Raw genomic sequence first — 25,779 nt, 5'->3', positions numbered from 1 at the left:
AAGCCATATATGCCGAGCTGTGAAAGCTCATTAGATATGCAAATTGTAAATTAGCTGACATGAAAATGTGAAATGATTTTTGATATTGTTTTAACCAGGTATAATCATCAATGTTGTCATGTTTTGCCAATTTTGATCAAGTAAATCCCGATATATATCCCTAATAAGCAAAGTTCATTAAATATGTAAATTAGGAATTGACTTCAGTAAAAATGCTTAATGATTGTCAATAATGTTGTATCATGGTATCTGCAATATATGTAGCAAGTTTTGTCAACTTTGGTCAGGTCAATTCAGATATATATCTCTAATTAGGAAAGTTCATTAAACATGCAAATTAGGAATTGGCTGAAGAGAAAATGCTTAATGACTTTCAATAATATTGTATTACAGTGTCTGAAATGTACATAGCAAGTTACATCAATTTTGATCAAGTCAATTCAGATGAATATCCCTAAGTATGAAAATTCATTTAATATGCAAATTAGGAATTGGCTGAAGTAAAAATGTCTTTTGACTTTCAATAATGTTATATCACAGTATCTTTGATGTATATAGCAAGTTTCAATGACTACAATCAAGTTAAATTGTGTTGCTAAGTTATCCCTATATACCAAAAATCAGACCTCTAGCTCTATTGGCTGGCTCAGAATTAGATATGTGCATAATTAATTAGGTACAGGATGTGATGTCATAAGGTCTCCCATCATACCAAATATGAAGGGTGTAGCACTTGTGGTTACTTAGTTATGGCCATATATGTATATTTGAGGTCAAAGGTCATGGGGTCACATGACATTTTGTCAAAAAAATTGTATTGCTAAGTTATCCCTATATACCAAAAATCAGACCTCTAGCTCTATTGGCTGGCTCAGAATTAGATATGTGCATAATTAATGAGGTACAGGATGTGATGTCATAAGGTCTCCCATCATACCAAATATGAAGGGTGTAGCACTTGTGGTTACTTAGTTATGGCCATATATGTATATTTGAGGTCAAAGGTCATCAAGGTCACATGACATTTTGTCAAAAAAATTGTATTGCTAAGTTATCCCTATATACCAAAAATCAGACCTCTAGCTCTATTGGCTGGCTCAGAATTAGATATGCGCATAATTAATGAGGTACAGGATGTGGTGTCATAAGGTCTCCCATCATACCAAATATGAAGGGTGTAGCACTTGTGGTTACTTAGTTATGGCCATATATGTATATTTTAGGTCAAAGGTCATCGGGGTCACATGACATTTTGTCCAAAAAATGGTATTGCTAAGTTATCCCTATATACCAAAAATCAGACCTCTAGCTCTATTGACTGGCTCAGAATTAGATATGCGCATAATTAATGAGGTACAGGATGTGGCGTCATAAGGTGTCCCATCATACCAAATATGAAGGGTGTAGCACTTGTGCTTACTGAGTTATGGACATATACTCATATTTAAGGTCAAAGGTCATCGAGATCACATGACATTTTGTCAAAAAATTTGTATTGCTAAGTTATCCCTATATACCAAAAATCAGACCTCTAGCTCTATTGGCTAGCTCAGAATTAGAAATGCACATAATAAATGAGTTGCAGGAAGATGCCAAGGTCAAAGGTCAAGTGGAATCCCCAAAATTGTGGAGAGCAATTTGGTCCCCTACTGGCCATTGTCCAATAGACGCTGGCTGTCTTGGACTTTAACATACTCCAGAATAAGCCATTGCCTTAGCTTAGCTGCATAGGTATAGGGGAGGTCAAAGGTCATAGAAAATCAGAAAAATAATACTTTAAAAATCTTCTTCTCAAAATTGGCAAGACCTGTGACTTTGATATTTGGCATGAAGGAGCAAGGCTATAAGGTCTAACCAGGGTTAGGTTGGTAGCGGGTCGAGTTGACTGGGGTCGAGTTTGTTAGGGGTCGAGATGTCCAGAAACCATGGTCATCATGCTTCCCATAGACTACCATGTATTACCGTAAAAACCCGATCAATTCGACCACCCTATTAATTCGACCACCCTATTTTTTTCACAAAACATAATTTTATTTGGGCCCTTTCAAATCGACCACCGACTAAAATTGGGACTTTCTCGATATCTATTAATTCGACCGAATTACATACCCTTCAAAAACTTCCTTCAGTTGGTGAATGAACGATATTTCAAGACATCGAAAACCACCGTTACGAATACGATGAACCACGGGTCAGACAAAAGGCAGAAATGAGAACAACAAAGGGCTTTGTAAACGGCTTTCAGATTGGTTTTCATTGGGTCACATGATTATTTTCGCTGAGTGGGAAACCTCAGTGATTTAGTGAGCTGGATCTCAGCCGCGGCTTTCGAAATATGCGTGAAGTTTCAGCGTGTGTGAAGTACCAGCCCACTAGTCTCTGGTTTTGTAACTATTTTCTCACCTTAATATCGAAGAAAGTAAGAATAAATTACCTACTTTCTCCCTTTCTCATTGTCTTTTCCGAATTCTTACAATCCCGTGTCGATTGAAATTTACAGACTCTTTCTGTGTGTGAATCAATATCCCTTCCTAATTTGACAGATATTATGTTCTAAACCACACGTTGTTTGTACCTAAAACACATAGACAGATGTGCCCCGTGCACTAAAAGAATGAGTTTGCGAAATCTTTTGCGAACGCTGAAAAAATTGCTGAGGAAAAATCGATGTTACATGTCGGTAAATACGGCCGCCGCGCCGCGTGCGTTCTTACCAACTGGGAACAGACTAATATTTTCAAACGCAAATGGGGACAGTGTCAAGGAAAGAGTAAGACGACGACTTATTTTTTCAAGCTGAAGAAAATGCTCTTTCTGGCTGTTTTAATGACTCAATCGAATATTTTGGTTCCCAATTAATAAATCATACACAATCTCAATTCTCGGTTTTGTGGCAATTTTTGTCGACCGATAAAAGTCTTTTCATCTTCAATATTCCATTCTAATTTCACCTATATAATATCCTAACCTCCTGTGACTTTCCTTCTAAACGTTGATTTGCCTTGTGCACCAAAAGAGATGCTGTATTTTATGCCAAACGATGAAAAGATAGCTAGAGAAATAACCATGTATCAGTCAGTATGCCGACGGCAGGCGAAACTCGGACGGCCATACCGATTGGGGAGAGAGCAGAGTAGATCGAAACGCAAACGGGGTGTTATTATAGGAAAGGCGGTGACTTATTTTAAAGCTGAATAAAATGCTGTCTCTGGTTGTGTAAGTCTGTCGATCGAAATATATATTTTGTTCCCAGTTGATTAATCATGGGGGATGGCAGTCTCGATCTCCCCTTTATGGTTCGATATTTACTGACTCGTTTCCTTCTCATTTTTGTCAATCGATGAAAGCATTTTCGTCTAGCTTCCTTATTCAATCTTACTTTGACCGATGTTTTATCCTGACCTACAGTGTCATTAGTTTTGACCAACGTACAAAGACTTGCCCATGCGCCCAGTTGACGAGATATTTTGCAAAACGGTGAAGAAATATTATTATTTATTTATTAGCCATGTTCACAATAATGACACTGGCTCAGAAAGAAAGTGAAGGACAAGAAAATGTAACACTGAAATATTTGAACACGTACGGCCATACTGTATGCATGGGGGCCCCGGAGACATCGATGTCAGTCTTTCTGGACTGTTTACATGTTGCTTAGGGGATATCAAAGGAATTGAATCAGTTGGTTGAATAAAACAAAATTTTTCGGACATATTTTATGTCAATGTTGTCAATGTCGGACTTTTGATTCGATTGAGAAACAGAATCACCTACAGAGATGTCTGTATTAAACACGGACCAGAATTCGAATAGTTTGTTGTGCTACTGCCGGTCGGATCCAGTCGTGGTGTCTCTCCAATAAAATTTCGAAGCTATATAGGCCTATACTTGTCGTTTCGATTCACAGGTAGCAGTAGGCCTACACCGATGACCAGATATTGTATGTTCTTTGCCACCGTGTCCCCGTGATCGATGAACGTCCTTGAACCTATAGACGTGACCATTGTTTTACTGCGCCCATAGCGTGTAAACCCCTGCTCGTTCCCAGCAGAGTACTTTTTGAAGTTCTGTACATCAGTGTACACTGTGTGTATAAGCCCTAAACCTAGTTTAATTCAATTATGGAAAGGTATTAGTAAAGAATAAAGGGTCGTTACAGTTGCTAAATTGCGAGAAAAACGGCATGTTTTTCCAGTACTTTTACAGTTCTGTGCTTTCCATCGCCGTTACTCAAATAGAATAGTCCTATTCACAAGCGCTATTGTTTTAAATCACGTCCAGGATGTGCTGTTGATTTCCATTTTTTCGTGCAATTCCATTCGTTTGGAGCAATTATCCTTTCATTTGACTGCTCTGTGGGACTCTTCTGGATATGTGTTTTGGATAAAAAGAACTCTACAGTGAAAGACATAAACTTCGACGGTGATAGGTATACAATATCGGTTCGGATGTGTGAAGATATACAGATTACAAGTTATTGTAGAAGTTCTCAAAACCAGTAAAAATAACGTAGACGTACATCGCATGCTTTCTCACAACAAACGAGCCGTCGGTTTCCATAGCTACTACATGAAATCTGGCCTCACCGATGTCCCTGTCCTGATTCGGAGAAAACTTTCAAGCTGCGAGTTGAGGTTCAGATGTCCGATTTTTTCATATTCAAAAGACTGATTCACAGAGAACGCCCGTCTTGTTTTTAGCACATGTGGGCAATTGAAAATTCAAAGCCAAATAGCCAGTGGGAAAAAATTCGACCGACCGACGACTCGCTCTCACCAGCGATCGCAATGAAAAAAAATCAAAGTCTCTGAAGTTGGTATCATTGCTCCGCCATGTTTACTGTTTGTTGTACAGCCAGTTTAAAGTCACAGATTTTCTTCACGGTAAAATTCATATAATTGCCATACCGCGAAGTTCCCTGTGCAATATGTCTTATGTCAATATGTCTATTTGGCAGCAAAAGCGTCACGGACATTCGATCGATGGTGATGAACTTTCTCCAGGCCGCGACATGTCACCAGTTACGAACTTAAATTACCAGTTTTCGATACGAAATATGCAATATATTATCAGCATTGTTCACGTTGTGTTTTGAGTCTGATATCGAATATAACAGGAAAAAACTACTAGTAACGATTTGAGTGACGATAGAGACCATGCCCGATACGGAAAATTGACATCAACTACTTGCATTGAGCAGTGACCTGAAACTTCAGACTTATATATAAATGTCGACAATATAAAATATCGAAATGCCGGAGAGAGAGAAAGAGAGGGGAGAGAGAGAGAGGTTTACGCTGTCGCGATCTGATTATACTTTTTCGGATATGACTTCGGTATAGACGATACACAGACATTGAAAATGTACACCTACTTTCCAGAAATTCGACTAATCTTATAATAAGAGTAGAATAAATATAAAAGTGTTGGTTGAAGTAAATCTTCAGATGTTGGTTTTCCAAAGTTAGACAACACTTAGACTTACACTTACAGAAATATGGTCGTCATAGTCTTCTCTTAAAAAATATTATCTTCAACACCACGTTTCTTATGATCGGTCATGTCATTTTTTATTATTTTTACAAACTTTCAATGCATCAAACGCCATTAGACTATCTCATCTGCCTGTCTGGGAGTTACAATATATTTCCAATGGCTGGCACACGATGTCAACTTACGCGTTGTCCTTCGAGCGGCCGGTGGCAGTGTCACAGATCGCTCCGTCTGTAATCGCGGCCACTTTGATTTTGATGTGACACCCAGGTGCGTTTGAGGTTTTTTGTTACCTAATTTGTCGACCTCACAAAATTTCACAGTCCATGCTTTGAAGCAGTCTCAACATGGCAAACATGTCTCGCGTAAATTTCATCCTCGTCATTCCAATTAATTCGACCACTAAATTATTTCGGCAGTTTTAATTTCCTAATAAATCGACGATTTTGAAATCGTAATTATTTTTTTCTGGTCGAATTGATCGGGTTTTTACGGTACAAAAATTAAAACTGTGATAACTTCATTAATATGCAAGCCACGCCCACCAAAACCTTTTCAGTTCTAGCCATTTGAATTCTGAAGATGTCTACCAAATTTGACTGAAATACGTTCAGCCGTTTTTGAGATATCGGACCAACAGACAGACAGACAGACACACAGACAGACAGACAGACAGACAGACATCGCTGCGATATATGCTCACGTGTGTGAACACGTGAGCAAAAAATGTCTGCGCTGTGTAAAGATCGCTGCTCTGTGTTAAAAAACTCTCTATAAATATATGTATTGTACTTCAGGAAGAGATAAAAGGGGAGAGACTTTTTCCATTTAAAAACTTATACTAAAAGGGGCAGTCTTAAATCCCTGGTTGTTGCATTGGTGGTTTTTGACATTGATGTTAAAGTTGGTGGCACGCTTGGCCAGTGGAGATTTTGCATGAGTTTCACACACTGAGATGTTCATGTGTAGATGCTTCAACACGCAGGTCAATGTCACACAGTGTGTTGATTTGAGAATAGCTCAGCCTTTGTTGAATATTTAAACAATATGCAGAGAAATCCTTTCGGATTGCTTGCTGTTAGCACTTTGGTTTCCAAGCATTCCAAGAAATTTGCTTTTTTATATGAACTTGTTAAAGGTACAGGTTTTTTATCAACTTTATCTATGAGTGAATTGAAGAATGCGAAGGAGAATGCACGACATTCACATAATCAGAAAATCACTGGCCCTAAACCGCTCTCAGGGGGCCTAGAACATTTTATTAAAAAAATAAAAACACACCACTTCAACATCCTAACATCAAACTTTTTTGAGCCTTTTAATCTAGTTTCGAAGTTTTAGCAGTTCTATTCACCAGTGTCTTGGCATCTATTCCACAAAAAACAAGTCATCGTTGATGACACAGTCCCCGCTTGTCCATTTTGTTATAATCTTTGGTGTCTAGGTAGCTGTGGTCTAGGTAGCTGTGGAATGACATTGATGCAACGGGTGCATCAGGCCTGTGACTTGCATAATAAAGTAATCTGAGGAACGTTCAATAAAATTGACCCATGTCTGCCGGTAATGACCATTGAAGGAACTTTTGATTACATCACACATAACGATGCCCTCACTGCCTCTAGTGTCATGATGGCACATACTATACACAAACATTGTTTGGTGGAATTTTAGAAATGGTATGGGATCGGGTATGTTGTTGTAATCAGCCATTTCGGATCATATAATGAAACAAATTAATGTGCACAAAAATGCAGCCATATCACGTTTAAACAAAATCAGTCCATCGAAGGACAGTGACCTATGTTTATGTTTCTAAGACATAAAAAAATCACACCAAAATTGAAATCAAATGGCTGTCTATTGACCATATGGATCATAGCAAAAAATTAGTAGACATGCATATGTATGCCATTAAGTACTTTATCTTTGTACCAAGTCTCAACAACATTGGATAAGGAATATTTGCATATGATTAAGCCTAAAAGACATGAAGAAATCCAAAAATGACCATCGGGCAGTGATATTGGGGAAAAATGACAATCTGGCAACCATATTGGAACATGTCACGAAGTACATGGACATGTATATGTATGCCATAGTGCATGATCTTTGTGCCAAGTTTGGACAAAATCGGTGTAATGACCTTTGAATTAAGCTTCAAAGACATGCAAAAGTCCAACAAAATGGCAGTTCTGCAGCCATATTGGCTCCTATCGCAAGGTTAATTGATACATGCATATGTATGCCATAGTGCTTTGCCTTTGTGCCATGTTTGAACTAAATCCGTTCAAGGATATTTGAGTCATGGTTTAGGGAGGAGGTCATTTTCAAACAGGCGGTACCTCGCGCGGATTCCGGGGTATCCCGCTTATACGTTTACCTCGGTGATTACCGCACCTCAGGTGCCGTGAATATTCATGACGAACTCATTACCGCAGGCTGGAGTTGGGCCATTCACACCTTTATTTTTGTCCCTTTTGCTCTAATGATCGAGGTATCTCCGCGGCATTAAAACGTCCGCGGTAACTCCGCAGGAATTAAAAAGCTGGGAGGGGTGACGGCTGTGCTGCAGTTTACGAAAAACAGCCTGATTTTTTTCCTACTTTGCGCTATAGTTGGGACGCGCGTGCTGGTTATTTTTAGCCGCAGACGTTCAACACTCGTTGAAGGGTCTCAAATTTCAAAACAAAAGATCAAAGGTCAGAGTGTTGAAACTTGTAGCAAGTTTACTGCAATCTCTACATTTTCACCTACAAATTACTATTGTAACTGATCATATATTACCTACCACATTTCACGGAAATGCTTAATAAAATGTTAAATAAAATTTTCAATAAAATATTAACTGAAGCAAAACAATGGATTGAAGCTCTGTATTCAAGATTTTACAGAACCAGGTAGGTATGCTCCAGGTTTTAAACGTTGAGCAAACAGAAAAATGTGAGCGTTTTACAAATAACCTCGAAAGATTTTTCATTTTCTAATTGGAAATTAGTGTTTTTTACGTTGTTTGCATTGTAGTTTTTCAAGTATGATTGTAGTTTTTCCAAGTATGATAGAGAAATTTAACATACCAGCTAGCGTGACTGCCTTGAAATTTATTTACGGATCTGGTCGAGAGCCATTCAAATAATTTACTGATTCTATGCATAAAATTTGTCAAGCTCTGCAAAATGCCGCAGTGGCAAGCTGATCAAAATCATGATCGCTCATGCTGTAATGCTGGCAGCTGACTGATATCAACAGTAGACAAACATGTTTAATACGTATCCTTTGCCTATGACAAGTATTTAACGTCAGTTTTCAGGGTAATGTCATTATTAGGGCAAAATTCGAACGCTGACATGCTCCCGATTCCTACATTTGCGGAATTTATGCCATACGGCTAGCTACGATCTGTAGTCTTGCAACGTTTTTACTTTGTAATAAAATGGCTTTCTGATATGTACCACTCAGCATTTTATTTGAATTTTGCTCTATTTCCGGAGGTTTCCAGCTATTTATACATGTATACTGTGAAGGGCTTTTCTGTGTCCGATCTCCCTGAACTTGCATTTGATTTCATCATGTTGAATAACGCTTCACCGTCTATGTCATGATTTATTTTCAATGTCTTTCTCTGTCTGCTCCTGGTCGTTTCTGAATCCTATGTGCGTTTTTTTAGATTCGCTCGCAAATACGCTCCAATACATAATTATTCTGTCTGAAATAGTGACCCGAACACGGCCTTTTTCTTGACTATCTTACGACCAAAGGAAGTGTATTGTTTGCACGCTTCCTCTCGATCAGAAATAAGGCAAGCTAAATATTTTGATAACGGAACGGGACTTGCTTTTAGTTGATATACGACAAATGGTGACGAAATCTGAAGTATCAACGAAGGGTCCCGCACAACCACCGCAATATGCTGCCGTTTCCGGTAAAGCCGACGCGTCTCACTGAACAACAATAACTGCCCCTGGCACGAACAGTTCAGACAATGCAATCGGTGAACTTGTTGCTATCACACCGCATCAGCGAACGTGTATACTGGGAATCTCTCTCAAGGTCAACCTTGCTTTCCCGACTACAGTCCGAATTATTCCGACGTTCACGTCGGGTATAGCTTACCATTGGACTAACGTTACGCCCACGAATAGCCGACCATTTCCGAATGAAGCCAACGTTTGCTTCGCTCAAACACGGAAGAGAAAGTCGTATCATTGGAAAATCGGAAAGAAAGAACCGAAAACTCTCATTCATCAGATCGTACGCTGTTTGACGGACCCACGCGTCCGCTAAAAAGGGAGAGTGGCGTACGGGAGTGTGGAAGTCAACAAGTTACTTTCACACATTTGATATTTGACAAACTGTTAACGATGTTATAGGTGTGACCGGCGTTTATCCCGTTTTGAACAAAAAACAAATGAAAGTGTTATATTGCCCAACAATATATACGCTGAAGAAGACAGGCCACCTGACAACGCGGGGGATGGGGGTGGTCGGCTGAACGCAAAGATGATAATCATTGTAGGGTTTCATTCATTTTTTTTCTGAGGAAGGATGCTGAAGCATTCACAGTATTTTGACGGTCATGAAGGCAGTATCCAAAGAGTCGGGGCGTTTTAACAGAATGTAGGCTACAAGTGATTAATTTAGACTATTCAACGTATGTCGCTTCTAAACACTGGCAATGCACTAATGCAGACTTCGTGCGTAGTATCGTAGACATCAGTGTTGCAGGGTTGACGAGTTCAACGCCCTCTCCGCAGTCAGTCTCATGTTCAACAGAGAAAAGTCGATTTCACATGTCCCCTAATGACGCAGTGCCTCGCGAGGGCCGTGTGTTTAACTAGAAAAAAAAGACAGAGTTGAAACCGACCGCCCCAACGAGCGAGCAGCACCCGATGTTGAAACGGTTATTACGCGGCCCAATTTCCAGTTAAACTTACCGAATAGACGAGACAAGAACTTGTCTAATTAAAAAGCAAACTGCACAAAGTGGGCGGGTTTTCGCGAAGCTCGACGAAAAAATCTATGAGGAAACATATCCACGGTTTGATAGTTCAGCCATGTATCTGATAAGTTAAAAAATAACGTCGCTACCATAACAGTACAACACTACAACATTTAATAATTACACTACCGTCAAAAAACATCAGCAGATAGTCAAAATAACCAATATTTGTCGCGATATTTTCGGATCTTACGACCAATCAGAGGAGAACTAGGGTTGTCCTGTCTTGACCTCGGAATTGCAGCGGATCTATATCCAAAACCCGATGTCGCCGTCACACGTAGTCAAAAACCGTCTGTTCGCATCTAGTCTCGTGCTAAATATGTCGCTAAGTTTCGATGAAATTTAAGCTGCGAAATTGCTATTTTAACATTTGTTGTAGATCGCTGGCTGATCCGGATATCGGGGTTTTCTCTCTCTCTTTTTGTTGCAAGTGCAACACACCGGCATCACGAAGCAACACACAGAGAGCGCCTAGGGTAGATTTGATGGGATCACAGAAAACTGATTACATTATTATTCGAGTGGCATCTAAATACAACCCCGTGAATCTTTGAATAAAATCGAAATGTGTAGAAACATAACAGAACGAACGGGATCGGGAGCCAGAGTTGTCGGAACGATGTAACGTACATTCAAAGTTCAAAGTTCGTGCATGTCGTTTTTTATAACACGTCGCACGCCGCTTCCGATTCTGAGAAATTTTCTTGGGACCATAATTCTATCACAACATGTTCCTCGCCACCCAAACAAGCTTCTGTGTTCAAATTTTTGAAAGGGAAAAAGAAAGCTCCGATCTCGGGTGTTCAAATAAATAACCAATGTTTGTCTACGTTGTTTGTAACATAATAACGTTGGTAAGCTTATGCATTACTAAAACCATGACGTAAAGTTTCGCACTGGGGAAAATATTTAACGTAAGCTGTAGTTTTTATTATTGCTCCAAAACTTAAATATTGTTCAACAAATAGACCTTTAGCTATAAGAAAGAAAACATACTTACATTACCAGCATTTTTACGTCAAGTTATACCATGGTCTCTTTCTTTTCAACATCACGTTTCTTTGTGATCAGTGATGTCATTTTTATTTTAGAAATATGATCAACTGCCCGATGTTACAGTTGGAAAATAGTACAGTTTTAAAATTGCGTGCATCTATCCAGTCGGCGTACACATTATTGGTGGAACAGAAAATATTTACATAAGACTTCCGCATGCCCTTGGGGCAATGCTACATTGTTGCAGACGTTTTTTTTTGCACATTTTTGTGTGCGTGTGTGTTGCAATTTTTCTAGGTCACTTCGACAGACAATATACGCATATATACGCATTGAAAAGTCCCGAGCGCGATTTCTAATTTAAGAACGCGTTTTAGGAACTGCCAGATGACAGTTTTAGGATCCCAGGAGGGCATGCAATCTGATTCATTCAACGATAGACACTAATGTCACTCAACCTAAATTGCGGTCGACCTCTTCAGAACCCGGTAAAAGCCATTTAACTGATATGACAAGTTGAACACTGTCAGATGACCGTGTGCAAGTCCTTGCTCCTTCGCTTGACTTGTCACACATCGGCGTTACTGTCGGCAAGATCAGAAGACTACGTCACAAGCTTTAATGACGTGCCAAACGGTGCGGTTTTCCGCGGGACGATTTATGCATGCGAACTCATTAAAAGGCGCTAACTACTTTACCTCACGTCCCGACAGGGTAAGAGGGACACCGCGGACTCCGCGCGAGGTACCGCCTGTTTGAAAATGACCTCCTCCCTTAAAGACATGAAAAAATCGCAACAAAATGGCCGCCTCACGCCCATATTGGATCGTATTGCAATATAATTCAACATGCATATGTTTGAGTGTTTGAGTTATGGTTCAAAGACATGAAAAATCACAAAAATATGGCCACCTTGCCGCCATATTGGATCCTATCGCAAAATAAATCAATGTGCATCTGTAGGTCATAGTGTTATGCCTTTGTGCCAAGTTTGAACAGAATCGGTTCAAGGATGTTTGAGTTATGGTTCAAAGACATGAAAAATCGCAAACAAAATGGCCGCCTCACGCCCATATTGGATTGTATCGCAATATAATTCGACATGCATATGTAGGCCATAGTGTTATGCCTTTGTGCCAAGTTTGAACAGAATCGGTTCAAGGATGTTTGAGTTATGGTTCAAAGACATGAAAAATCGCAAAAATATATTGCCACCTTGCGGCCATATTGAATCGTATCGCAAAATAAATCGATGTGCATCTGTAGGTCATAGTGCTATGCCTTTGTGCCAAGTTTGAACAAAATTGGTTCAGCAGTGTCTGAGAAACGGCTCCGGACGGACGGACGGACGCACACACGGATGGATGGACGGGACCCAATCTATATGTCCCCGCCGGACTTCGTCCGCGGGGACTAATAAATGCAATGATCCTTTTATTCATCATATCCTAATATTAAACAAACTCGGTAGAGACGATGTGTGGAGTTGCCCTCATTTTCCTTTATATCCGACTCTTATTTCTATACTAGATGATAACATACTTGTCAAATTGCGGGTATAAATATTAGATGTATATCTGGGATTTCACTTCACCTTACAGATCTGGCCCCGCTCTATGGACAAACCCGATTTCCGTAGTTAGACTCTAACTTGAATTATACGAGCCTGGACTTGTTTAAAACTGTGGGTAAATATCCTATATTGGAGATTTCACCAACTCACATATATGACCAAAGAATTCTACTGTCTAGTAGCTAAATGTCCGATGTCATATAAAAGTGCAATGTCGCAGTGTCCTGGAAATCCATTTTACCTCGACATACACTAAACAATAACTCTTTTATGGCCACAAGGAGATCACGAACCGAAAGCAAATGGGGAGCGTATTGCATAGCACCACTGATACTCTCAAGAGAAATGGTGAGGTATTAGTCTTTCACCTAGATGCAGTACCGATCAGTCTGTTGAGTTTTTATTTGCGAATTTCACGTTTTGCAAATCTCTTGAAAGAATAAATTTCGTATATCTGAATAATTTTGTCTGGTATTTAGCTTAGGAAAATGTTTGTGTAAACTTACTTTCCATATAGCGAACGTTACTGGCCTGTCTGTGTCTTTAGGAACTGCAGGACATCTTTTGGGAGTTACTGGTCCAGCATGAAAATAGCTGGTCTCGGGCCATCGGGTTAGCGTGAATTTTGCACGCTGGAACCAGTTAAAATCGGATTTCAAAAGATGTACATAAACTGTTTCCAGGAAAATTTAATGACTACCAATTAAAAATAAAGACCAAAAGTTATAGAAAAGTACAAAATGGTAGTGGTAACATTATCCATGATTTAAGTATATTAAAATAATCTGAAGAGTCAGCTGGGATCTGTTTCGGGAAGACCGGCACGATTTACCCACATGCTGAACACCAGTCCTGTCACTTCAAAATTAAGCTCTTCTATACCATAGTATATGCCATGATGGATTATAGATTGAAAATACCGGAGAAGGCCGTGGCCAGCTGACAGCATTGTACCGGTAAAGGACAATCCCCTCATGCCACGTGCATCAAGCACAGACATTCATGTATCTCTGGATTTATCACTAAAGGTTGTATAACTTTGAAATAAAGTCATTGATGTGCATGTGCAAAGATATACATACTTTAACATAACTAAGCAATTAAATCTTAAAGGTAAGTACCGGGTAATTGCAACATTTGCTGATTTAATTCAGTATTTTTGTCCACAATATTTTGTTTTTCAATGGACACACCAAGAATTACATGTTCATTGTTGCATTTATTGCATTTACTGATGCAATTCAGTTATTATGTAATTTTCCCACTTTGTACTAAGAGTACTGTACCTTACAACACTCTTTGTCCACATAAAATGCTAGCTGTTAAACAGAAGAGAGAAATTTGAAATAGTGCGGAGAATTGTCTCTTAGCTGAGAAATTTGAAACAGTGCGGAGAAATTTCAAACAGTAGAGAGAAATTTCAAACAGCGTGTAGATTTTTAAACAGTGCGGAGATTTTTACACAGTGCGGAGATTTTTGCATAGCAGCGATGATTTTTGCACAGCTCGGCAATTTTTTTTAACACAGCGTGATGATTTTTACACAGCGCGGACATTTTTAAACAGCGCAGTGAGTTTTACACAGTACAGCATTTTTTTTAACACAGCGCGGCGATTTTAACACAGCGCGGACACAAATTTAACACAGCACGGCGATTTTTTTAACACAACGCAGAGATTTGTCATTTTCATCCACAGTATGATACATTACATAGCACTCCTTTGCACTCAATAAATTTTAATTGCCATCATTCTGCACTACTCAGAGTACATTAATTTTGTATACTCGGAGTATACTTCAGAGCATTGAAGTGAAGATCACCCACAGATATTCAGCAATGCATCATACAGTCAATAATTAAAGATTACTAAACATTGTACTCACCATTTTGCAAATCAATACCATCCTTATACCGTTCAAGTTGACCAGATTCTGACAAAGCAACCGTCTGATTGTAACTGGTGCCTCTCCTGACAAATATATGATGTTTCACTTTTCTAGCCAAGGGAAGGAATATATAAAATAGCGTAAATGATGACACTGTGCTCCTCAGGGCATTTAGCCGCAGGGATGCAAGGAGAAAGGATTTGGGAATGTTGTTGAGGAAGCTGCAAAGAAAGGGTTGAAATGTGAAACTGTAATAAAACCAATTGGTGTTTTTTGGCAGTGAGCGTCAAGCTTGGTAAACGTGCCATCTCGTACATAAAGGCAAAAAACATAATTTCCAAATGTCCACCAAACTTCGAATTTGCATAGATCAACAATATCATCCAAATTGATCGATCTGCAAGATTTTGTAAGTTCCTTGCTACAAAATTCTGACCCGATTGAATTATAACAGGAAAACATGCACGCATGACTGGACAGTGTGGACTGTGTATTGCATGACTACATCTGCCGTGATGATGGATTGCCAGACGACCGCACTGCATCAAAATACTGTAGTTAAAAACGAAAATATAATTCTAAATAAACTTTCTTTGTGTCATTGATAGCCTTGATTTTCTTTGGATATTGAATGGACACATTTATTAAAGACATGACTTTAGCTTAATTGTCAATGACACTAAATTGATTTTTTGCATAAACTCGATCGGTCCAGCCAAGTACACATGGTTACTCATAACAGCTGGACCACGATGATCACAACATTGTTTTGTGATATCCCGATACAAAATTAAAATATTGTAATTAATCTGTCATATTGACTATAAAGTTGCAAATGTTTCTTTGGGTGTTGAAACATGTTAGCATAGTGTGTCACAAATCAACACACCAAACAGCGATGTTCATGTAAAAACAACCTGCTTGATTTCAATATACTTTCTGGTCACCCATCACACTGGTATGCCTGTTTCCCCTCTGCTTTCCAAAAATTCTTAGTAAATTTATAAATTCAGTTTCAGAAGTTTAAGTAAATTTCAAAATTTGTTAGTAAACTGGGAATTTGCCCTGATTTTGCAAAGTGAGACATTGTATATTTAGCAAAACGCAACATCTATTATACAATAAGTTTCTTTCATCAAATTAATCGTTTCATTTTTTTTCTAAGATTGTAGAGAATAAGGATTAAGAATATTAGTAGCTTTCAACTAGAAAAAAATACATATAAGTGGAAAGGATCAAAAGAAATCAACTTATTTCTTTACATATTACAAAACCAGAAAATAACACATAATTCTCATTTAAGGTAGAGACACACGTTAGATGATACTTATTTTAAACTCACTTTTTCTCAATAAATTTCACTTTTGGACGCCACACATTATATATTTTCTGTAAACCCTATATCTCAACATTATGGAAAATATGTTTATTTTCCGAAATCACTGTCTCTGTGCTCATTTCTCTTAAAAATATGCGTTTTTGAGTTTTTTTACCTAAAAAAAATTAGGTGTTCAAGGACTATGGCGACTTGAGATCTTTTAACAGAAATCAGCAATTGAGTACTCTGGGGAAAAAACCGTGTCCCAGATTTTTTCTATTTCCTTTTGTTTTAACACAATAAGGTGTGAAAGTAACAACTCTGGGTTTTTGAATAAATTACCGGGTTTCGTTCACTTCAGCAAGACTTTCTCTTGTTCCATAAATTTTACCGTAAATCTGAGACACAGTTTTACAGATATGTATTGCTACTGTGACCTGGTAAAAAATCAGACCGATCTGTGCACCCTACTCCAACCTAATTTCTTTTGAAGTTACGCTTGTCAGGCCAAAATCGGAAGAGAGATAATCAAAGAATTGTGTAAACACCCCTATACGTACAAAAATCGATCGTTGACATGACTTTCTGGGCGATTTTTATTCATGTTCACGAACTTGCATCAAGCAGGAGACTAGATGTTTTGTATTTTACATCAAATACCCTACCGAAGATCATAAATGGCGAGAAAATTGGGAGAAACACACAAAAACTGTTGAGATGTACGAGTAATGAGGGCCGTTTATTTACATAACAAACACTGCCACGGCTAATCTGTTTTGCTCAAATTAGAGTCTAAGCTTGTTACCGTAACTGTAAACGGTTGTCAAGATCTATCAATCCGTTGAGTCTTCAGTTTAGAAGTATCTTTTACGCCCGTCAGAGGAGAATTGCGATATTTTACGTTTGCGAGAGTCTCAGTGGACCACATTGATTTCGACATCGCGGCGTCACGGAAGCCATGGCGGTGACTATTCAAGTTCGTCATTCAGCCCGTGCGCTTGTTGAACTTCCCCTGGAAGATGAAAATTTATGCATACGCATCATTTGACACGTCCACCAGTTTCATTCACAAATTTGTTCACTTATCGCCGACCTTCGCATGGGAATGAGCCTACTGTGGTAGACAGACTCTGTCGCTGACTTTCACGTGGAGAACTTACTTTGGTGGAGAGTTTCTGATAATCAACCAGCTTCCTCATCGGAAGAAAGACTCGTGTCCGACATCATATCTTCTGGCTCGTTGCTATAGTACGACTCTAAGTCAGACAATCTGAGTTTTGTTCTGGTAGCCTGGTCCATGATCTCACTTACTCTCTTCCTACGACCACGCTTACGTTTTACGCGTCTCTGCCTTCTGGTAGCCATTATTATTAACGTCACGCACACAGGACAGTGGAAAGTATGCGCATGCGCGTCGGACAAGATCACAAAAATTAACATAATCTGTTGACCTTGCATCCCTATCCTAACTAATCCATACACATTTAAGACAACCGAATATAACAGTACGCGTAGTTCGCAAAAAGTTGTTTTTATTAGTATTTTAAGCATTTCTTTATACAATATTGTCTCGTCATTTTTCCTCAATGCATGTAAAGGTCATACGATACCGACTCCAATTTTGAAATAAAACCAAAATCTCTGTAAAAATGCATTAAACGTGTGTCTATACCTTAAATGATTAGGGCTAGTTTTATACTTGTCGATGTTTGATGATGGAAAGGAACAAAAAAAAATAACTAACTTAAACAATCATTATAAAAAACCCCACGAATAAACCTCAAAAGCAACAAAATTCCTAGCATAACATTATACAATGGTTCAGAATGTTCATTTACAAAGTTCACTCAAAATGTACTTTGAAAACGATAGTATTTTGACAGCCGTACCACGGCTACTTATTAAAAGTCTGTTGAAAAAGAGTACTAAATATCGTTGTTTTTTCAGGTCAACAAGTGATTGAATAAAAAAAAGCATCATGAAACGGCAAAAACAACAACTGATAAATAAATAACTTTTCTCAACAGTAACTTGAAACATCTCGCCTGAAAGAAAATTTCATCCCGTTTCAGAGAAACTGACTGCGTTTCCGAGCGCCACAGCTATAAATGATAGGTTATAGGTTCAGGAACTTCCCTCCGGGGAATCCCCGCAAAAAACTCTCACACTCGTCCAAGACATTGATCGTTCACTTTTGAGCTGCATGATTCAGCTTGTCAAAAATATTTGTAGATAAATAATATTTCTTAGTTTTTATTTCGTTTGATATTCAAAAGTCATTTTAATGTTTTTAGATGCTTTAAAACAAATCAAAACCCACTAAAAAAGCGACTATTTGGCCAAAATTCAAACAAAAAACACGAAAACCAAGCTTGAATAATGGGCTATTTCTGTATAACAAGTCATTGTTGATAACACAGTCCCCGCTTGTCCATTTTGTCATAATCTTTGGTGTCTAGGTAGCTGTGGTCTAGGTAGCTGTGGAATGACATTGATGCTATGGGTGCATCAGGCCTGTGACTTGCACAATAAAGTTATCTGAGGAACGTTCAATAAAATTGACCCATCTCTGCCGATAATGACCACTGAAAGAACTTTTGATTACATCACACATAACGATGCCCTCACTGCCTCTAGTGTCATGATGGCTCATCCTATACACATGGTTTGGTGGAATTTTAGAAATGGTATGGGATCGGGTATGTTGTTGTAATCAGCCATTTCGGATCATTTAATGAAACAAATTAATGTGCACAAGAATGCAGCCATATCACGTTTGAACAAAATCAGTCCATCGAAGGACAGTAACCTATGTTTATGTTTCAAAGACATAAAAAATACCGCAATTTTACGGTGTTGCTCAAATTTGATCAGCATTGGTGTATACCAGTATGGGTTACCAATGATCAACAATAAATGTTGTTTCTATCTGTTCAGTGGAGGAAAATTCTAGGTTGATGTTATGACAATGATTTCTGCACAGTACAACCAGAAAAACAACAAGAAATATTTAAACCAGAAAAACAAGAATGACAAAAGTAATTAAGGTCTGAAACTTTAGGTACTGGAGGTCAACTTTAGCAACATGCATAGCAGAAACAAGCCCCTCTTAGTTTGACCATAGACGGTCTCCCCCCTCCTCTACTGTCTATGGTTTGAGCAGGTCTGTTAATATGTAACAGTTCATAAACAATGACAGGAAATGACTCAAGATCAGTGGAGTTTGCCTGTTTCTTACTGGCATGCCATCACTCCTGCACATTTGCAGGATTTCCCTTTTTCTTACCTCATTTGCACATTTTTGACACTGATGTGTTCATTTCAACAAATTCACATCTCAACCCCTGCATCTACCTGTACACCAAATACTGAGATGGTAACTCTGGCAGTATGGGAGCCTTTGTGTGTGACGGACATACATTCGCACATACATACCCACAAATATACAGACATACAGATGCCACCGACTCATCATATAAGCTCTGTTTGGTATTTATATACAAAACCAAATATGAGCTAAAAAATCACACCAAAATTGAAATCAAATGGCTGTCTATTGACCATATGGATCATAGCACAAAATTAGTAGACATGCATATGTATGCCATTAAGTACTTTATCTTTGTACCAAGTCTCAACAACATTGGATAAGGAATATTTGCATATGATTAAGCCTCAAAGACATGAAGAAATCCAAATATGACCATCTGGCAGCGATATTGGGAAAAAATGACAATCTGGCAACCATATTGGAACATGTCACGAAGTACATTGACATGTATATGTATGCCATAGTGCATGATCTTTGTGCCAAGTTTGGACAAAATCGGTGTAATGACCTTTGAATTAAGCTTCAAAGACATGCAAAATTCCAACAAAATGGCAGTTCTGCAGCCATATTGGCTCCTATCGCAAGGTTAATTGATACATGCATATGTATGCCATAGTGCTTTGCCTTTGTGCCATGTTTGAACTAAATCTGCTCAAGGATGATTGAGTTATGATTCAACGACATGAAAAAATCACAAACAAAACGGCCGCCTCACGCCCATATTGGATCGTATCGCAATATAATTCAACATGCATATGTAGGCCACAGTGTTATGCCTTTGTGCCAAGTTTGAACAGAATCTGTTAAAGGATGTCTGAGTTATGGTTCAAAGACATGAAAAATCGCAAACAAAATGGTCGCCTCACGCCCATATTGGATCGTATCGCAAAATAGTTCAACATGCACATGTACGCCATAGTGTTATGTCTTTGTGCCAAGTTTGAACAGAATCGGTTCAAGGATGTTTGAGTTATGGTTCAAAGACATGAAAAATCGCAAACAAAATGGCCACCTTGCGGCCATATTAAATCGTATTGCAAAATAAATCGATGTGCATCTGTTGGTCATAGTGCTATGCCTTTGTGCCAAGTTTGAACAAAATTGGTTCAGCAGTGTCTGAGAAATGGCTCCGGACGGAGGGATGCACGGACGGACAGATGCACGGACGGATGCATGGACGGACGGGACCCAATCTATAAGTCCCCACTGGACTTCGTCCGTGGGGACTAATAATACTCTCAGTTTTTTTACTCTTACACTCAAACATCAAATGCGAGCGGTAGAACGCTGTATATACAGGCTCAGGGGGCTTAAAATAGTGAGTTGAAAACATGATGGCCACTCTCACTGATGCAAGATTTTTGCATCAAAATTTTTCACTCATTTTCGTTCGTATGACTTTGAAACTCAAGGAAACAATTGAGAAGAAAGGGTTACCTTGAATTATTGAGGTATTTGCTGATAATTTGCCAAATTAAACGAGAAAAACAAATACTATGAAAATTCCCACACACTTACACACTGAGTGTTTTCAGAGGACGTAGCATGTTCGTGTGGTACATTGCAGACTGAGGTTTCTTGCACAATCGTTCCAATGAAATAGGAAACTGAAATTTTCGCTCATAATTTTACTAACTGGTATTAAAAAAATAGTGTCAATGACACTGTGCTCCCATTTTACAGAGATACTAAGTACTAGTACACACATGACATCGCATTCTTATAGGTTGATTACTAAGAAAATTCCATTGCAAGTCCAAATTAATCTTATACCCCAGCAATATGAAATGCTCCATCTCATATTACAGTGTTCTCCACAAATAAAAAAATTAAGTGGGTGGCTAATTTGCATAACCATTTGCATAATATTTACATAATCATTTGCATAATATTTACATATATTGACCAAATATTGCTGATAACACACTATGCACTACAGTTTAACTTCTACCCTTGTTTAACTCAAATAAAGAAAGGTTAGGAGAGTAAAATATACCATTAAAGTTGGTAAAACTGCTCAGATCAAAGAAACTATTAAAAGATGTAAAACAATGAGACATCGAAGTTCCCGTGACAGCATCGCTAGGAAAATACTACGTTTTTTCAGTACGTGTGACCCTGCGCACGCCGGAACCAAAATAGAAGAGTCCCACTCTGATGTCATATCCGCCATTGTTTACAGTATTTTCAGTCACGCAGCACATGCACGCGGTCTCGGTTTTGATTCACTTCACATGCATTTTCGTTTGTTTAAAGCAATTAACGCTGCATCTGTTAAGAGTTTTAACCGCTGACTACAACAATTTTCATTGCTATGTTGCTGTTTTCACAAGATACTGACCGTTTGATCTTGGAAAGTTGAGTTGCTCTTACGTGCAGCCAACGAATGCCGGTGCGGTGACAGACAGTTCCCTAAGCTATGCTACGCTGTTGATCGGCAGCATATACTGGTATGAAGTCTTCGTTCCAAGTTTACTTTTTATTTCAAGATGTGAGTCAAACAGAAATTTCACCAAATTGCCACTTCTGTACCTAGGGAATGTGTAATCAGTTTGATTTCAAAATATTTCATCAATTAAGAGCAGAAATCGTTGCTGACTTTTGCTGTCTTTTGACTATGGTTGTATATAAATTTTTTCTGTCCTTTACGATTTCTTTGGATGGGTCGTTGGAATCAAGGGTGGGACGTGTGAAATTGTTCTGTTGTTAACACTTCATACAAATTTAAAGGAGTAATAACAAGTGACATTGTAAAACAACGAAGCTACAAATAATCTGTCTTCCTTTCGTGTGATCGTTCGGAAGTTGACCAGTCAGTGTCATTCTGAACATTTTGCGGCTGAACCTCATAGCGTCTTGGGTAACAATGACAGCGTTGCGGTGAGATCGAAAACGTCGAGGGCTTGAACGATAGCGTCGCGGGTGGCAACGCAGTTTTGGACTAGGGAGAACCCTGAATTTGAGGGTGCTAAAAGAATGTAAGTACTTTCTCGGGGGGAAATTCGGCAAAATCAATCGAGACAACACATAGATCTTGATGCGACCACACAGTTTATTGTGTGAATGGGTTGACAAGTTGGTCGAGCTTCTCTCACAGTGTTTCTTCCACTATGATCGTCGTGACATATCTTGACGAGGTACTAAAATGACAAATTCACACATACAACAACAGCAAAATGTGCCTTATGGATTTAAATTAACACTTTATTGAAATTAAATACAGAAACAAACAAAAGCACCACATAAAAACATTGCTGTAAACCAAACCCCCCACCCCAGAACAAAGGCTGACTGTGGGTTTCAAAAGCATGGGTGGCCGAAAATTAAACTGGGCGGCCTAGATTTTATCTGGGCGGCCATGAAATTAAAGTGGGCGCACCGCCCACTTAAAAGGCGCCGTGGAGAACACTGCATAATGACTTTTACACATCTGACAGAAAACAACCCTAGGATCAAGACTATCATGTTTTAAAGCAATCCAACAAATACTTTGGGAGAAAATGATATTTTGACAAAAAATGGGAAAAATTGCCCCAAAAATACAAATATGAAAATTTCACCACAATTTGAACAAATCTGACAAAGGCCAACCATAGGATCATACATACAAGTTTTCAAGGCAATGGGATGAGCGCTTTCAGAATAGAAGATTTTTTAACCAAAAACAGGAAAATCGCCCAAAAAATACAACTTTCAAAATTTCACCATAATTTGAAGAAATGTAACTAAAGTCACTATAAAGAGCCTGCATACCAAGTTTCAACCAAATCTGGCCATTGGTTACAGAGTTTTAGCAATTTGCAGGATTTTTCCTTTTCTTCCCCTCATTTGCATATTTTTGACTTTGACATATTCATTTCAACAAATTCACATCTCTACCCCTGGGTGCACCTGTCCACCAAATACTAATATGGTAGGTGTTGCGGTTTAGGAGTTTTTAATGTGGACAGACATACATCTGCACATACTAACTAACATACACACCTACATACATACATGCATACAAACATACATACATACATACGTACAGACAGACAGACAGACAGACATACATACATGCATACAAACATACATACATACATTTATTTTTACACCTTTTAACATCCAACAGCCGACCAACCTATCAATATCAGCTTGTTCAACTTGATACTACTGCTTATAATAATATAAACAAGAGTTAATTACATTCTAATTAAAGTAAACATGCCATGCTTATCAAGATTACGTCATAAAAAACAGCATATCTGTCAGGTGATAAAGAATCTTCAGCTGGTTATCTTTATCAGTATTTTCATCCTATTAACCAAGCACATTTTAACTCTCAAATTAACACTGCAAGTAAGTTCTGTTGAATAAGTTGAGACTGTAAGTACTCAGAGAAAGCACACTGAGGAGACAAATGTTTGCAACTTAAGAAGTTCAAGGTCATCAAAAGCATTATAAGGAATCATGTAACACTTTCATTGCACTGTTTACACAGATTGCATAATTGCTATAAATAGAACATGAGGAATCTCATAGCCCAGCTGTACCATAAAACCCAATCACTTTGACCAGTCTTTCAATTGACCACTCTATTTTTTTTTCCTCGAAAAGTAATTTTATTTTATCCTTACTAAGTCGACCATAAATGGAAATTTGAACTTTCTCTATCTCTATTTATTTGACCAACCTATCATGACAAACTATTATGAGCAATTTCTTTTAGATAACAGACAGAGAACAATACATGACGGTACAGAATACCGGTATGTCAAAGTTGGGATTCAGGAAAGTTGCCTTTACATGTTTTAATCATCAAAGATGGTAAGCATTTCACTATGAACTGTCAAAAAAGTTGAACTTTCTAATGATTCTACACTAAAATTATTTTGGTTTTGTTGATTTCCTAATTAATTGAATTATTTAAATCACATTAATTATTTTTTTCTGGATGAATTGATAGGGTTTATACAGTACAAGAGTTACTGTCTAACATAGCATCATTCTTATAAATAACACCTCAGCCTGGAACAACACAATCATAATCTGCTCATTAACACAGGCAGTACTTGACTTTGAATAAATGACCTACTACATTTCACCTGTGTACCAAATTTGAAAGCATGGCAAAAAGTACCACAAAATTTGCATATTTCGCCTTGAGTTCACCGAGCCATCTTCAGGTCACTCCTAGGAACCTGCACACCCAATTAGAAAGTAATGGCATACACAGTTTCAAAGAAGATTTTTTTTACCAAAAATGGCAAAAACTGCACAAAAATACAAATATGCAAATTTTGATGAATTCCATTTTGAGTTATCACAAGGCACCTGCACGCCAAATTTTAAAGCGAGCCAACCATTGCTTTAAGAGAAAAAGATTTCTTACTAAAATGGCAAAAAAAGAAAGAAAAAAATTCATTAAAAATAGAAAGCATCAAATATTGACATCAAATCTATATGTTTAAATGAGTTGGGCCTAAGGTACCTAAAAACCAAATATGACAATGATCAGATGAGTAGTTCCTGAGTTATTGATTTTTGACCATTTTCGCTGGTTTTTCTACCTCATTTGCATATCTATGAGACTAAGAAGTTTATTTTAACATTTACACCATATATGCCATCACTACACCAAAAATCAGCTTAATATGTGCAGCGGTTTGTGAGTTTTTGCGTTGGACGGACAGACATCCATACATCCATCCATCCATCCATCCATCCATACATACATAGAGACAGAATCTCACATACAGACTTTTTTCAACCATATAACCTCTCAATTGCCATATATGTATGGCAAATGGGAGCTAAAAATAGTAGATCAACTCAACATATTTGAAACCCATAAGGAACGTAATTCATTCTCCCCTGCATAGTAAAAAGGAGAACGGGACAACTTGTCAGACAAAGACCACAAACAAACGCGCAAAGTACAAATGAAGTTTTCATATGTCCGGCTACCAATCTCGTCATTTACACTGACAGGACAAAAAATGATCGAGCATGGACGTTCTAACATAAATGCATCATTGTCTATCGCATTTTCATGTAAGCCAATACACTCACACGTACACTCTAACTTCAATTTTATTGTCAATTCATGTACACAACACGATCTCTCCTTTCCTTCTCATAGTATTTTCGCTGATGGGTGTGCCTTGTATGCTAGTCGTTACATAACACTGATCACATGGTG

General features: G+C 38.2%; 1 protein-coding gene across 7 annotated transcripts in view; it reads right to left on the bottom strand.

Moving 5' to 3' along the window:
- LOC139122144 (high affinity cAMP-specific and IBMX-insensitive 3',5'-cyclic phosphodiesterase 8B-like) overlaps nt 1-25,779 on the bottom strand; it is a 455,871-nt gene that overhangs the window by 249,495 nt on the left and 180,597 nt on the right. For all 7 annotated transcript variants that reach the window (XR_011549410.1, XM_070687564.1, XM_070687562.1 and 4 more), the window contains one exon: nt 14,947-15,059. Coding sequence is in view for 6 of the 7 variants with exons in the window: in XM_070687564.1 (XP_070543665.1) it covers nt 14,947-15,059 (113 nt within the window). In the remaining variant the exon portion in view is untranslated. The remainder of the gene's footprint in view (nt 1-14,946; nt 15,060-25,779) is intronic.

Source organism: Ptychodera flava, chromosome 21 (assembly GCF_041260155.1).
Source record: "Ptychodera flava strain L36383 chromosome 21, AS_Pfla_20210202, whole genome shotgun sequence".
NCBI classification, from domain to species: domain Eukaryota; kingdom Metazoa; phylum Hemichordata; class Enteropneusta; family Ptychoderidae; genus Ptychodera; species Ptychodera flava.
The sequence above is the reverse complement of the archived record's forward strand: the minus strand, read 5'-3'. Positions and strand labels throughout refer to the sequence as shown.